This window comes from Lathyrus oleraceus, chromosome 6 (assembly GCF_024323335.1).
Source record: "Lathyrus oleraceus cultivar Zhongwan6 chromosome 6, CAAS_Psat_ZW6_1.0, whole genome shotgun sequence".
Lineage (NCBI taxonomy): Eukaryota > Viridiplantae > Streptophyta > Magnoliopsida > Fabales > Fabaceae > Lathyrus > Lathyrus oleraceus.
This window is the reverse complement of record NC_066584.1, coordinates 275,422,464-275,439,473: the sequence shown is the minus strand read 5'-3', so window position 1 is coordinate 275,439,473 and position 17,010 is coordinate 275,422,464. Positions and strand designations below refer to the sequence as shown.

The 17,010-nt window shown below is 35.3% G+C and overlaps 2 protein-coding genes across 4 annotated transcripts; one reads left to right on the top strand and one right to left on the bottom strand.

Annotated features, from left to right (window-relative positions):
• The first annotated feature begins 767 nt into the window (after positions 1–767).
• LOC127092158 (U-box domain-containing protein 70) lies at positions 768–7,971 on the top strand. Its single transcript, XM_051030977.1, has 8 exons — positions 768–1,085; positions 2,726–2,819; positions 2,913–2,963; positions 3,136–3,309; positions 6,313–6,492; positions 6,729–6,848; positions 7,063–7,196; positions 7,517–7,971. The coding sequence occupies exons 1-8, from the start codon at positions 940–942 to the stop codon at positions 7,590–7,592; spliced, it is 975 nt and encodes a 324-aa protein (XP_050886934.1). The 5' UTR covers positions 768–939; the 3' UTR covers positions 7,593–7,971.
• A 105-nt stretch (positions 7,972–8,076) lies between these two features.
• On the bottom strand, positions 8,077–11,119 carry LOC127092157 (protein IQ-DOMAIN 19). Of its 3 annotated transcripts, none has more exons than XM_051030976.1 (5): positions 10,658–11,119; positions 10,020–10,393; positions 9,348–9,581; positions 8,507–9,143; positions 8,077–8,367 (listed from the first exon to the last, which is right to left on the bottom strand). In XM_051030976.1, exons 2-5 carry the CDS (start codon positions 10,389–10,391, stop codon positions 8,309–8,311), a joined length of 1,302 nt encoding a protein of 433 aa, XP_050886933.1. In that variant the 5' UTR covers positions 10,392–10,393; positions 10,658–11,119; the 3' UTR covers positions 8,077–8,308. The 3 variants fall into 3 exon arrangements, with proteins under 3 accessions (XP_050886933.1, XP_050886932.1, XP_050886930.1); XM_051030975.1 differs by having other exon boundaries at positions 8,457–9,143; positions 10,658–11,113; XM_051030973.1 differs by lacking the exon at positions 10,658–11,119 and having other exon boundaries at positions 8,457–9,143; positions 10,020–10,424.
• Positions 11,120–17,010: the final 5,891 nt, after the last annotated feature.

Genomic DNA, 17,010 nt, shown 5'->3' with positions numbered 1-17,010 from the left:
TTTATTATGGAATCAGAAATGAGAGAATGAACTACAATGATGGCATATTGTTGCTTCCGGTATGGTGAAGTGAGGTGATCTGCAAGGTTAGAGCTCAAATGCTCAAGTCAGTATGTGAGGAAGAAGAGTGAAGTTAAATTGAACTTAAATCTTGTTACCTCAATTTGACGCCTTACCTATTTATATATAGAGGTGGATAATAAACTAACTATTTGTTAGCCGTGATTTACATAGAGTCGTTGGATGTAATTGCAGTTGAGGTCTCTTGTGATCGTTAGAGTGATAATCTTCGTGTGTTAGGAAGATTTTGGAAGGAGTGATATCCCGTTTCGATGGTCAGCTAGGGCCGATGTGATCAACGCAGAACAAAAACATTTTGGATTCTGTACATGGTAGTATAATTGGAATGCGATTGACATAACAAATTTAATAGTTGCTCAAAGTGGATTGTGAGGTGCAAAATTTTCATATTTATCGTTAGTCGAGTACTTGCGCAGAAAAACTTGTCAATATGGAATGTGATCTAAGTCTTAATTTAACGTTTTATGAGCGAATTCCTACTAAAATTTATCTTTATTTCTAAATTAAGTGATATGTTATCTTTTATTTATGGACATATAAGCCCTCTTTTCTTAAAAAAATAAAATAAAATAAATTTAACTAAAACAAAAGTTACAAAATAAATATGATAAAATATAAACCAATTAAGTGCAATAGAGTAAATTATACTTATATATAAAAAAATCAAATATCATACTAATTACGCAATTAAAAAAAACGTTACTGGTTAATGGATAATTAGCCTAAGCAAAAAGAATTGAAGAACTGAAGGGAAGGTTTAAGAAAGACCCAAAAATTGAGTAAACCCTACAAAATCTTTCCCACCGATCCAATCAAAAACTTTATTCATTAGCTAAAAGAAAGAAACAAACATCATCGATGGCTGAAACAAAAGAAGGATCAAGTTCGGAGGTGTCTCTGAAGGATCAAGGAAACGAGTTTTTTAAGTCCGGCAAGTATCTCAAAGCTGCTGCACTCTACACTCAAGCCATCAAAAAAGACCCTTCAAATCCCACTCTTTATAGGTACCTTTTGTTCTTTCTTTCAAATTTACCACCTTTTCTCTTTTGGGTATTGTTTTCCACTTGATTCAGTTGTTGGGTTTCAGTTTTGCTGCAACTCTGACTCCGCATTATGGTTTTCTCGATCTGGGCTTACGAGTTTTTATTTTTTTATTTTTTTTTATTTGTTCTGTAGCAAAAGGGGAATCTTTTTTGGTTTTTTGCTTCATGGTTATAGATTGTGAAGTGTTAGGTTTTATTGCTAGTTTATGATCAGTTTCAGAATTGGAGTTTTAGGGGTAGTTTTGGCAAGGGAGGGTGTTATTTGGGTTGGAGTTATGACAATTTTATGAATTAACTTATTTGAGCTTATCTATTAGTATAAGCACTTGTGAGGGCTATTTGGAAGGGCTTATGGAAACAGTATATGATATTCCCATGAACTGTTTTTAGCTTATTTTCAGAAATTCTTTAAGATAACATATGAAAATAATTTATAGCTATTTGAAAATAGTTTGATTTTATTTTAATTTTTTTTATTGAATAGCTTATATATAAGCACTTATATGATAAGTATTTAGTTAAGTTGTTTATCCAAGCAGGATTTTGATTATTGTTTCACTTAAGAAGTAAAAGAGGATTCTCTCTGTCAGTTGTGAAGCCTTGCAGATTAGTAGACTTTGTAGCCTAGTTTTAATTAGCTTTTAGCTCATGAGAGCTTCTCAATTAAGTACTTACTGAAATTTTGTTTTAACCTTATAAATATTTATAGATAAGTTAAATGTAGGAGTTTCTGAAATTAAAGATGTAGGAGCAGTTGTTTAAGAAACTCTTAGTTATTACAAGATTCTTTTAATTTTCCTTTCTTTGTTGAGAAGCTTACTCAAACTTTTTATGCTGAGCTTATTTACTGGGTTGTAATGTACTCGATGACACTCGGATGCCGATTATTGGGTTAGTATACTGAGTTTTGTTGAAATAACATGGTGCAAATAGCCCCCCAATCTAAGCGACTGACCCTGTAAATAGGCATCCCTTGTGTGCACCCTCTCAAAATTGGCGACGTTTCCTTAACCTCCAAGTCTTTGACTGAGTCAAGACTTGTGCCTTGAATGTACGTGAACCTTATTTATTGAATGGATACATTATTCTGTAAAAAAGTCACTGTCACTGTAGTAGAGAATCGGCATAACCAGAGTTTAAAGAGCGAGTTCCAGTGAGTGCCTTTCATTTCCTTTACATATATTGTATCCTGCCATCCTATTCCTATCCATATAATATTAATTGCCTGGTGGTGTAGGATCTTGTTTCCTTTTATTCTAAAGGAACTATAATCTCTGGCGGTTGCACGTCTTGTTTCGTAACTAAATAGTCCTCCATGTAAACTTCATAGGCCTCTGCTATGTGCTGGAACTATCTTTATATTATTTTAAACTGTATTGTTATTGATGAACAGAAACAGATCATGCTTTTACCTTGTGTGTGATGTTTCGAAAGTCTACTTCATGATTCAACATGCCATTGAAGTTAATTGTTCAGTGCAATTTCTTTGAGCAAAATGAGTGGTTTTGGATTTATGTATTTAAATTGTGGAATATGTCATGCTAACCCAATCCATAAGTATCTTATGCTGATCCATTTTCTGTGCATACGTTGTGTGACAGTAACCGTGCTGCAGCATTGCTGCAATTGGATAAGCTTAACAAAGCTCTCGATGATGCTGACATGACTATTAAATTAAAGCCCCAATGGGAAAAGGTAAGATGTTTTTCTTTTTCATCTTTTCTTAATGTTAGTGTTTGTACCCTTAAAAATACACTTATCAGTGATTCTACTTGAATACACTTCCAGGGACATTTCCGGAGGGGGTGCATATTGGAGGCCTTGAAACGATATGATGATGTAAGCATTTTATAATGTAGTAATTGACAACTGTCTTTTTTCCGAACTTTTGATCAAGGTTGTCAAACAACGGCTATAGCATAGCGGATTTTGAACAAATCACTGTTGTTCCGAGATAGGCTAAATTTTGGATTTTTGATTCTGATACATCTGCTTGTGTAAATATTTGTAGGCATTAGCTTCCTTTCAGATCGCTTCGCAGTATAACCCACAAAGTCAAGAAGTATCAAAAAAGATAAAGAAGATAAACCAACTAGCGAAAGATAGCAAGCGAGCTCAAGAAGTGGAGAATATGAGATCAAATGTTGACATGGCCAAACATTTAGATACATTGAAACCTGAATTGGTTAGTACAATTGTTCTGGTGAATAATGCTAAGAACACACACATCCCAACACACTCTCTTCTATTGGTTGAATTCATAAGAGACACCAAATTATGTGGGTCCTATACAATTTTGGTGGGGCCCTTGTGAATTTTAACTGATAGACGAGGGTGTGTTAGAATGTCTGTGTTGCCAACACTCCTTTTGTTCCGGTTATATTGCTAATAGTGCTCAACTAGTATGTGCTCTATAAGATTATATTTTTTTATTAATTAGTACTACCTTCGTTCCTTTATATAAGAGACAAGTCATTTTTTAAATTCATTGAACAATCAACGTATCTAGTCTACAAATTGACCAAATACATTGGTTATTCAATGAACTTAAAAACTGAGTTGTCTCTTATATAAAGGAACGAAGGTAGTATTATTTATCACTAAAATTTATTATGTAGAAAGAGTATAGGAGAAAGGGTAGAAGATAATTTAGGGAGATAGACAAAAGGAGGGTGAAATACAAATAGGTCTAGGCTAGGTTGTTAATCTCGGATAGCGGCGCTACGCCGGACCCCCAAAATGCTATAGCGGTATAGCGGATAGCGGGATGACCGCTATTGTTAGCTTTAAAAACCAAAGTAAATACGTAACATGTACATAAATACTTAAAAAAAAGTTCCAACAACATACATAATGCCTTAAAAACAAAAGTTGCAACAATATACATAAATTCCAACCGAACCACAATATAAGTTCCCATCAAAATCAAATCATTAATGCGCTCAAAATGACTAAACCAAATTATAAGCGTAAACAAACGTAAACAAAATGACTAAATCACATCCGTCTCATCTTCACTTCTAAGTTTTACCACATTAATATCATCTTGCTCATCACTTGATTCAGTTTCAAACTCTTCTTCTTCCACCTCCAACTCCTCATCTCCATTAGACACTAATGTAGCAAGTCTAGAGTTATGTCTAGTAACTCTTGCTGGTTCATTAGCCCAGCGGCATTACCAACAACTGCCCAAGTCAAATCCTCTTCTCCCAAAACCAAATAGATGAGAAATCAGCAAAACACAGGAGAAATAGATGTAAGTGAATGAGAAAGTGAAGAAAAAGGTGAATAGGTGAAGAGGAATGTGAAAGAATGGATGAGAAAGATCCACCACTTGCTGATTTTTAGGTTGAGAAGAATGTGGAAGAAGAAAATTTGCTAAGAGAGAGAGAGAGAGAAAGAGAACGGCAAATTAGATCCACCGCTTGCTGATTTGAGTGAAGAGAGAATTGGAAATGACATAGAGCATCGCTAGGAGCGCTTAATGTTAGTCAAATAAAAGTGAAAAATACCAATTTGCATTGAAAAAAAATTCAAACTTACAACATTGCCCTCATCTTCACAATAGCGGTCTATAAACTGCTACAGAACCGCTATAGCGCTGCCACGACTTCACAAATAGAGGCTGCTATTTCCGCTATTGCGGATAGCGGTTAGCAGCCCAAAAGCGTGGCGCCGAGGTCTTGTACTGCTATGCAATAGCGCGCTATCGACAACCTAGATTCTAGACACAAGTTTCATTCTTAAATGAAGTCTGAAGTATGAAATTCATACATAGCTGCTATCTTGCTTGATGATGAACAATCCTAGATTACTTAAAGCTCCAAATAACCCAAATTATACAAAGATGACCTTAATGACACCGAGATTAGTGATAAATTAATACGTATACAACAAGAACCAAACCTTATCCCACCTGGGGGCTATGAAGCATATACACGAATACCGGACACAACATCGAAACATTGACATGTCGATACCGGTAATAATTTGAAAAAGTGGATAAATTGAACGTAATCACGTATGTCCTGACTGTGCTAGGGGAGGTGGCTATATGGATCAATTGACTTGACACTATAATCTCTATCACATAGTCACATCTGTAACCAAAACATTGACTTCTAGTTCTTTCGTGATATTTTCTCCTTTAGTTTTTCTTGGTCTTCTACACATGGCAACTGAGCTACTCTCCATATGATCTATTTTCCTTATTGCGTCATCTACAAGTCTCCTCCACACATGCCTAAACTACTTCTTAAGTCTAGATTCAACCATATTTTCTACTTTAACACTGTCTCTAATACTATCATTCCTAATCCTATCCCATCTAGTTTTTTTATTTTCCACACACCCAGTGTAACATTCACATCTCAGTGTAGCATTCACATATCTGCTACACTAAGTTTACTCCCGTGTTACATTTTACTGCCCAACTCTCTGTCCTATACAACATTGATGTTCTTATAGTTGTACGATAAAAATTTCCCTTTAGCCGACTCCACTTAGTGGGATAAGGCTTAGCTGTTGCTGTTGTTAGTTTGACCAGTACCTTTTTATCCCAAAAAACCCTTGAGGCTTTCTCCCCTTTCATCCACCCCGCTTGAATCCAATTTTTTTTTGCAGCTCTATCTATTTCCCTGTTGTTTGGTACAATGGGCCTAAGAAGGCATGCTTCGCCTTTTGCACCTCTTTAATTTAACCCTTCTCTGCTCTTATTATGGATTTTGTATTTGGTCTTTTCTTTGCCTCCCCAAAATTCGAATCCAGCGCCTCATTTTAAGAGTTCTCAAGTAAAGGGCTTGCTACTAACTCAAACCTGGTTCATCACATAGGAATTTTTAAAGTAAGGTTCTGGGTTCAAATCACCAGGGCAAAGAAAATAACAAATACAAAACCTGTAATAAGAGTTGAGAAAGGAGTGTAACATTAATAAATAGACAGTATATCAACATTGAAGACCGAATTCTCAAAAACAGGAAAAAGACCTAAAAACAGAATGTCAAAACTATATATCTTTCCTTTTTATGTAATTTGGTTTCTGAGTTGTTCTGTTTTATTTGCTTCTTTTAACTTTGGGTTTGTCGTGACTTATATTGTAATTTAAGGTGATTAAAGGTTCACTAATCTACATGGTATATATCATTTTAAAATTGTTCAAAGTGAGGATTGAAATGATCTCCCCCTGCAGTCTGAAAAGTATGGATCTGAAGAAAGCTGGAAAGACAAGTTCTCGTTTCTTGTTGAGACCATGGAAACTGCTGTAAAATCATGGCATGAAACTTCTTCAGTAGATGCTAGAGTTCACTTTCTCCCTGACAAAGAAAAGACGCAGACCGATAAGTATCCCCCAATTGTGAACATTGATAAGGTATATATTTTCATATTAAACTTTCAAATAGTCTTCGTTCATTGTGGTTTACTAGGTTTTTATCGCAGTTTCCTTTCTTTGTATTCTTCAATATATAATTTATAAACTGTAAGCTAAATATACATGCACATTTGGGTTTGTCTATCTTGTTGGCTTAAAATTATCAAAATAAACTCGACAAAATTCCCTCATATGGTATTTTGATTTTTAATATTGTATCTCATTTCATTTTCCAGGCCTTTGAAACACCAGAAACACACAGCAGCTGCTTTTCATTTCTTAGGCAGTATGCCGAGGAGTCTTTCTCCAAAGCAGCCTGCTTAGTGACTGCTAAAAACATCATTGCTTATCCACAGGTAACTTTTGATTTCTTAATGCATTAAATAAGGGTAAATCTTTTACAGAACACAACATAGGTTGTTAAAATTCCATAATTAATTGAAAAATTCAATTGAAGGTCATGCTTTTTTGGTTAAATATGTGGTTCAGATGGATTGCTTGTTGTCTTTCAGTTAGAATTGCAAAGTCTTGATCAACATGAGTTTCTTAAATGACATTCTGTGTCTGCAGGTCTGGAAAGGCCAAGGATCAAGGAAATGGAAACATGCACAGAATGATGGTTTCTTTGTTCAATTTGAGTCTCCTTCCCTGAGAAAGTTGTGGTTTATTCCCAGTTCGATTGAAAAGGGACAGACACTGTGCAGGTTTCTCTCCCACCCTTTTTGCATACACTTGTTTTACTATATGATTTTTGTACTTTGTGGTTGGTAATATTGCTAGGATAGACTCTTCTATCAAAACAATTTTTTTTTGCAAAGGATTAATGCCTACAGTATTGGTTTTCTACAATCTGCTTTATTTTCAATGCCTACTTATAGGATCCTAAAATGTACTTATAGGTGAACTTCAGCAGTTTTGTTTTCTTTTTTCTCCTTTGAATAGTTAGTATGCAAATTTTGCTGTTATGAACTTAACATTTGATTGCGTAAACTTAATTTCAGACTGTATAATTTGTTATTTTCAGGGATCCCGAAATTCTGGACATTGGTTCTCATGAAGTTGTTCCTCGCTTATTCAAAGAAAAGACTTCCCGATCTTAATATACTCTACTCATTTTTGGCGAATACTTATAAAAATGATAGGTTCACAGGAAGTTTCAGTGCTTATGTTTTGTTGTCTCCCTGGAATGTAACATATTGCTGGCAAGATGTTCTTCATATTTTTGTTTTATTCATTTGTTTTTAGAATTATCTAAGCTTTCAACCAGTTACATTTTTTTGGCAATTATATTAAGCTTTCAATGAGTTACATTTTCTTGGCAATTATAAATTGTTTGATTGCTCATAATCTACTCTAGTATTGTGGAGATTGGACAACGGTTTGTTTATCATTGCTGAGGCTAGTTTGGAAGCAGTAGATGTAGATTGTATTATTGTATCTGAATTCTGTGGTTAAATGAAATGGAGCGGATTTTTTGTAGCACTTGTTTTGATTTTTGTATTCTCTAATTTAAGTGAAATAACAATTTTGTTATATTCTATCGATAAAATTTTTATACGACTCTGTTTCATTATGCTCCGACTGTTAGGAAATACCTTACTTGGGAAGTCTATACCCTGTTCATCAACCTGTTAAATGTTTTCTCACATTGTAATCCACAATTCATAGAAGAAAAAAACTCAAAATTGGAACTACACTTTAGTCCCTTGCAAGAACTCTAGAATTTTGAGGACCAAGACTGTTACTTGCTTAAAGTGTGCAAGAAGGACTCTGCAGAAGAACTCTAGATTTTTTTTGGAGTTCCTGCAAAATGGATCTAACCCTTTGTTTTACTGGAAGGTGCTTTGTCATTTATCAATAGCTTGGTCCATGAGGCTGCAGCCAAAACAAGCAGCGACGGTTTCGTCAGATATTGTATTATTACTAAACAAATGAGTAAACATATGAGAAAGTTAAATACTCACATTATATGAAACAAGAGATCTGCAATAGTTAGAGTTTGTTAGTACTGTACTTGTAGATTCACACTCATTGTCATTGAGTGAAGCTGCGGATCTATCAAGCTTTATAGACCATGGATACTGATAGTTTTGTGCAGTGGCACCAACATGTGAAGATGATCTCAACATCCTCACTGGCCTTGGAACATTTCTTCCTTCCACAGAAACTCTTCGCCGACTCGGTTGCCTCTCGTACGAGTCCGGCCTTTGCTTCGGTGCACTCTGTGATCTTACTTTAGCTCTTGATGATTCTGTGTTAGCCATGTAATTTGGAAAAAATGGATATTCATTGGTCATGGATTCTTCATAGGATTGTCTAGTGAAAGAAAAAGGAAGCTTTGAATCATCTGCTCTTGATACTGCTGAGTAGTAATAGGGACTGTTCTGTGCTGTACTGAAGGAACCGTCCTCGAAATATCCACTGCATGCTTTTGGACTTGAATCAGTTCGTGCGGATGGTGTTGGTGATAATTTGTAGTTTTCTTTCTTTGAGTATGAACCATTTGGTGAATAATATGCTGAAATTCTATGTTTAGAGAATCCATGGTGTTCATGATTTGTAGTGTTGTTTCTGTTTCTTGAGTTACCTTTGGATTCACAAACATCCATCTCCACTGTCTTTATATTCTCTTCTAAGCCTCTTTCCATTTCCTAGATGAACAAAAACCACATTTAACATTAATGAAAAGAATAACAATCTTGTGTTCTATATCTATGACACTTCCCACTTCAATCTGGTGTCTGACACGTGTCACTATCGGTCTCACACAGCATTGATACATGCAATTATAATATTCAAATCAGAAAAATTCAATCTACGATTTGAAAGATAGTTAGCAGCAGAATTGAACTTACATTGTACATATGCATGAATAAGCTGTCCTCTGTGGCTTTTCTGCAGGTTGTATGCTTTTGATTAGCCTTTTCTTCTGATAACATTCTAACCCTTTGAGCACAAGCTCTTGCTTGTGCTAAGACCAAAGCTTGCATGCATCTTAGTGTCTCAGTTGCTTGTTTTCTCACTAAATGACCTCTTACTAGTGCTTGCAGCTTCACTATTCCTCTAAGAGCACACAATGCCTTTCTCGCCTGTTATCAAAACAACAAAAATTGTTAAGAGTACAATATGACCCGAAAATATGTTTAGAAGCAGAGACACAACAAAAATTGGTAAGAGTACAATATGACCCGAAAATATGTTTATAAGCAGAGACAGAGAGACGGTGTTATCAGACAAATTAGTTTTGTAGAGTTGAGATAAGCCAAACTCAAAAATCTATTGGGCCACAACTGTCGGGTCACCCGCATTAGACCACTCAGGTCACGCTCTAGATATCAAATCTTGAGCATAGATGTATTGTACTAACAAATGAAACGACTAATCGTCACCTTTCAAATTGATTTTGTAGGGTTGAACTCAAACTTAAATTCTAAAAGAAACATATTTAACATATTCACAAACATACAATACACCAGTCCATGAGACTAGAATGTAACAGAAAACTAACTTCCCATGATGTTACATACCAAGTAAGATCTAAAGACAGATTGAATTTTAATAGCAGAAGCCACTTCGATACTCCTTCTAGTTCCTCCATTGGAACAAGAACTCAAGAAGATCACACCATCAGCAGCGGCAACATCCATAACATGCTTCCTCTGATAACTCTGAGAATCCATGACAGTTTGTAATGGCACCAAAGAAGCGACACTTGATTCTGCAACATGAACTTCCTTGGAAGCAGATGATCTTCTGAAACTCCATCTTCTTTTCTCCTTGGGTGTTGCTGAGATTGGAGTAGTTGGATTTTCTGTTCCATTTCCACAATCTATCTTCTCCTTTTCTCTGTCTTTCTTCCCTTTCAAAAGATTCCTAAACCATTTACCTGTCTTCCCCATCACTGTCAAAACATGCATAGTATCAACATTCAACAAGTCACAAGAAAACAACCAAATGAAGGGTAGATCTCTTTCATATCTGTATTTGATAAAATTTCTTTCAATACTATGGTCCCCATGTAAATACGTATTTAGCTATGATACTATCTTAAATTTGTACTTCAACTTAACTCATCGCTATAAAACTTGTAAAGTGAAGATTGTTTCATATATAAATATATGTTCAGATAATATATTATTCAATACAAAACTCTTAACTGACGTACCTCATATTACGCGAGGGATACTTTATATTTGAGAGATGGTTAGAGATGTCTCATGCTTCCCGGCGTGAACGTGGCGTGATATGGATTGAGTGCGAGTCTTAAGGTAACTTCAACACTTTATAATTTTGTACTGATGAATGAAACTTTTCGTTATTGGGTCTTTGGCCGGCTCAAAAGAAAATCTAACTAACTAACAGTTTGAGAGGGATGTTTGGGGGGCCATATATAATGTTGTTAGGTAAAGGGCTCAAGGCTGTTTGTTTGAGTGAGAAGAAGCATAGAAGGAACTCTCCATGATAAGTGTATTACCACATTTGGGAACATTACATATACATGTCCATTGTAGTGGTCAAGGGTGTTTTGGTGATTACAATTCATGGTTAACGTGAAATGAGTTAGATCAGAGAACATGTGAGAAATGCTTCAACAACTAGCAGAATCCTTCTAAAATACTCATGTTTAGGTGTTGATAGTTGGCCTTTTGTGGGACCCACTTTGGCCATAGAAAAGTATAAGACATTTTGTGATTGGGACCAAATATTAAGTGTTGTGTGTTCTCTATCACTGTTTATTTGATTTTCATATTCATAAACTCTCCATTCTTATATAATAAAGTTATAGAAAAATAATTTAGAAGGTAATAAGTATTTAATTAAATATAGACCCTAAGGTCTATGGAGAAGTAACACAAGTTTGCTTTTAAACTTCCAACAACCAGAGCTGTGCGGATTAAAGAGCTTTTATGTTTGCTACAAATTTTCTGGGACATTGTTGCTCACTCACATTCAAGAACTATACCAACTTTCTTATGTTATTTATTTCCTTTTTAATTTGCATAGAAGCTCTAAAACTTAAAGATAATTTGTAAGTGTTCATGAAAGTGATTTTGTTTAATAGTATAGCTAATGTTTTATATTTGACCCACTAACCCCTTTTAAAACAAAAGGACAGTTTAAGTCATATTCATACACTCTAATTGGTAAAGAAATTTTGATAATTGATAAGTCATTTGATAATTTATAACTAATTATTGATATTTAATAATTGATCATTTATAATTGATTTATAATTGATGATTAATAATTGATAAATTTATTGAAATGTTTAGTAAAATAGCAGTTTCAATAATATATATATATATATATATATATATATATATATATATATATATATATATATATATATATATATTGACATAAAAGAATATTTTTTAATTAATATACTAGTGATTATATAATATTTGTATATTATTATAATTATTAAATTAATTTTTATTTTAAAATTAACATAAATGTTGTGATTCAATGCAACCAAATATTTGATAAAATGTTAATGAAAAGGAAAGTTAAAGAAGAAAGACAATGTGAATTCACAAGTTAGATCGAGAATGCTTACTGTGGTTCATTCAATTACACAAATGAAAATTGTTTACAATTGAATACTAATTTTTTTATCTTTACAAGAGAGAATAAATGTATATTTATATATCTAGTCAAAACTAACTAATTAACTAATAGAAGTGAATTTTAGTTATATCATATACCTGTGCATGTATATTAGCTTATTAGTTTTAGTTAGATGGTGGAGTTTGCTACAATCATAAGCTACAAAACTCCATCGTAGAACAAACTCCAACGGTATACAGATCAACAATCATCATGTTGATTTATCAATTGTAGGAAATGAAAAAAGTTACAACTTCACAAGGATTTTGTGATCATATTAGCAACATTATGATCACTTGACAACTTCATCACTTTTACTTCACCTCTTTTAATTATTTCTCTAACAAAATACAATTTAACATTAATGTGTTTAGTCCTTTCATGGTAAGATGAATTCTTGGACAGATATATGACACTTTGACTGTCATGATGGACAATGATTACTTGGTCTTGAAGCTTCAATTCCTTAGCAAAATCTTTCAGCCACAATGCTGATTTGATAACTTGAGTAAGGACAATGTATTCTACTTCAGTGGTTGATAGAGACTACAACCTTATGAAGTGTTTCTTTCCAACTGATTATTGTGTCAAATATAGTGAAAATATATCTAGAAAGAGATTTTCTGGTGTCCATACATCCTACATAACCAGAGTCCACAAGCCCTTCGATTTCCCCTTGGTCATCACGATCCCTGGCTCCACCATAAATTAGGACCCTGCTTAGGAATCCTTTTATGTATCTTAGGATCCATTTCAAAGCTTGTCAATGAGCCTTTCCAGGGTTAGCCATGTACCTGCTTACAATGCTCACAACATATGCTATGTCTAACATGCTGCAAACCATAACATATATCAAAGAACCTATTATGCTAGTATGTGATAAAATATCCATATAGGCCTTTTCAACTTCAATACTTGGAGTTTATGTGCCATTTAGCTTGAATTGTTGGGTTATAAGAGTTGTGACAGGTTTTGAGTTTGACATTCCAAACCCGTCAAGAATCTTCCTTAGGTACATCTCTTGAGATAAGCACAACCTAGAGTGCTTCATATCCCTCTTGATATCAAGGCCTAAGATCATTGTGGTAGCTCTAAGATCACTCATTTCAAATTCCTGGTTGATTTCCCCCTTTATCCTCATTATTTCTTCAACACAGTTGCATGCTATAAGGATGTCATCCACATAGAGTAATAACATGACAAAACAATTTTCATAGAGGAATCTAAATAGACACAATCATCAAGCTGACTCGTTGTGAAACCTATGTGTGCCATGAGTTTGTCAAACCTCATATTCTATTTTCTAGGAGATTGTTTTAGGCCATATTGTCACTTGTTCAACTTACACACATAATCCTCCTTTCCCTTTTCTTATTTTACCTTGAATATTCACTTGCAGCTGACTAATCTAGCCCCTACAAGTTTCTTGATCAGATTCTAAGTGTTTTTATCATGAAGAGACTTTATCTCATCATCCATGACTTTCAACCACTTCTTTATATATTTTCTTCTCATAGCATCTTTGTGGTCTCTAGGTTCTTCATCCAGAACTTCACTTGTAGAGATAGGGGCAAAGGCTATAAGATCAACATAATCAAGTATATGAGGTGTCTTGATGATTCTCCTAGTCCTGTCCATAGCTAACAAGTAGTCATTTTCAGTTTCCTCATTTTCTTCAACATCTTGTAATTCTTCTACAATGTCATCTTGGTTTACTTAATTATTGTCCACTTCATACTTTATATTCTCCACCTCGATAGGAACCTCTTCCTGATCATACTATTCTTTAAAGATTCTTGGCTTTGTGTAAGTATCATCAAATTTCTTAAATGTCATCTCAATTTCATTGAAGACTACATCACGACTAGTAATGCATTTCTTGGTGCCCGGTTCCAAGCACCACAATCTATAGGCCTTAACACCTTTAGGATATCCAAGGAACATGCATCTCGCAACCCTTGGTTCCACTTTGTCTTGCTCGATGTGAGCATAAGCTACACAACCAAATACCCTAAGTCTATCCAAGTTTGGAGGATGTCCTAACCAAACTTCTTCAAGTGTCTTTATCAGGTAAGAAACATCCATCACAACTTATGCTAAAAAAATCTTCTTCAAGCCAACACTAACCAACATGCATCTCACCTTTTCCAAGATTGTTCTATTGAACCTTTTGTAACACCCTTCTAAATACCCCAAAATATCTAGTTAAAATAATAACATATCAATCAGAGTAATTATGCCCCGAAGGGTGTCACACAATCATTTCACAACATTTATCAAAACAATCTGTCATGCTCATTTATTAAATCAAAATAAGACTCTTTTGCATAATTCGCAGCGGGTACAAAACATCGACATTCAAATCATGTACTACATTACATGTAAAGTTGAATCAACAACTAAATTAAAACATAGTCAAACATTCCCTCCCGATGTTACATCTACCAGAGCATGACCCACTAAGGACGACACTAGACTCCATAGCACTAGCTTCTACTCAACTCACTGCTCGTTACCTGAAAAATAGATGTAAGGGTGAGTTCCTCAATCAATATAATAAGCATTATAGAACAACATGTAATGCTAAGTAAATAACACATCAATTCACCCTAATCAGACTACGCACTCAGCAACGGCAATATCCGTTCAAACGTCATATTCAACAGTAATATATATAGCATATGTATACTCTCAACCATACTCAACATCAACAACACAACACATAACACACATATAATACTGGAATACATCCATTCATATTATATGCCATACATTCATTATGAAATGAGACTCCACACATGCGGTACCGACTATTCTTGAACATACAGTTCAAGCTTACCGATCAAATCCAGATACGGCTACTAAGCTCACTAGTCCCACTCATTTGAGATCTAATGACTCACTCACCAATTCCTCACCATGGGAATTAGCTACAGCCCCGAAGGCTAGACTATGCACACTAATCATCTAGCATGCAAACATCAACAACAAACCCACCATGATTCACTCACTAATTCCTCACCATGGGAATTAGCTACAGCCCCGAAGGCTAGAATAAGCATGCTAATCACCTAGCAATGCAACAACAACAGCAACAATTCAAGAATAGACATAAGCTCACACTCTAAGCCATAAAACAGTCTATTCACAAATGCATACATAACTGATACATTCACAGCATCATGCTTATCATCACACATCATTAATACATTTTATCACAAAAGCATATCACATCATGCCACATAATCAAATACAGTATTAGCACATTCTACTAATACCTATACTACTCAAAACAACGGGAGATGATCCCTGCTACATCATACATCAGCTAAGTACATCACTCAGCCTAAACAACCAAAAACTGCACAACAACAGCACAGAAAAATCACAATTCTGCCCATACGCGTATTGCCTATGCCCATACGCGTATTGCCCACGCCTGACCAAATCCATACGCGTAATGCCCACGCCCATACGCGTATGCTACGCGTATCACATTCCCATACGCGTACCAACAGAGACCAAAACACGTTCAAAACATCATCTTCCTCATCCATACGCGTATTGCCTAGTGCCATACGCGTACCAGCCATCTCATACGCGTATTGCCTAGTGCCATACGCGTATGACCAGAAACCAGAACTCTCAGATCTGCAATGGCTTTCTCTGCTACGAGATCTATCCAAACTTACCCTTCCACAGTCCAAAATTCACACAATATTACACATAACATCTAACACGAATCATACATTTTCGATTTCACAAATTGTTAACCTTTCTACCTCTAATTCCTACGAATTTCTCATCAATCATCACCCAAATTCGTTCATCAATAAGTCACAAGTTCATCACATATATCATTCAATCAGAGGCAATTTCAATGGTTTCTCACTACCCATCACATACTATCCCATAATACCCGTTAATCGATGATAAACCCCCTTACCTAAGTTAATCCGGCACTTCCGTTAGCTTCAAGCTTTTCCTCTTCTTTTGCTCTGCCTCTTTGCCTTTTTCCACTTTCAGCCGCTTCTCTCTTCCTTTTCACGTGAAAACCCTTTTTACCACAAATGGGACTTTTTATTATTCCAACTTATTTTATTCCAATAAATAATTATCCCAATAATTATTATTCAAAAATAATAATAATAATAATCCAATTATCTAATTAAATTAATAAATATATTATTAACTTAATTTAAATAATTATTATATTATTATCGGGGTGTTACAACTCTCCCCCACTAAAAGAGTTTTCGTCCTCGAAAACATACCTCAAGCGAACAACTCCGGATAAGACTCCTTCATCTTACTCTCCAGTTCCCAAGTCACATTGCCACCTGCTGGTCCTCCCCAAGCCACCTTCACCAAGGCAATCTCTTTACCCCGCAACTGCTTCAACTCTCGATCCTCGATCTTCATAGGTGATGTTTCAACAGTCAGGTTATCTCTCACCTGTACATCATCTACTTGGACTACATGCGACGGATCATGAATGTACCTCCTCAACTGAGACACATGAAAAACCTCATGCAAATTCGCAAGCGATGGCGGTAAAGCGATACGATAGGCTACTTCTCCTATCCTCTCCAAAATCTGATAAGGACCAATAAATCGAGGTGTCAACTTCTTCGACTTCAAAGCTCGACCAACACCAGTTATCGGAGTAACACGAAGAAACACATGATCTCCCTCTTGGAACTCAAGTGACTTCCTCCTCTTATCATGATAACTCTTCTGATGGCTCTGAGCAATTCTCATCTTCTCCTGAATCATCTTAATCTTTTCTGTAGTCTGTTGAACAATCTCCGGTCCAACCACAGCACTCTCACCGGACTCATACCAACATAAAGGCGTCCGACATCTCCTACCATACAAAGCTTCAAACGGTGCCATACCAATGCTCGA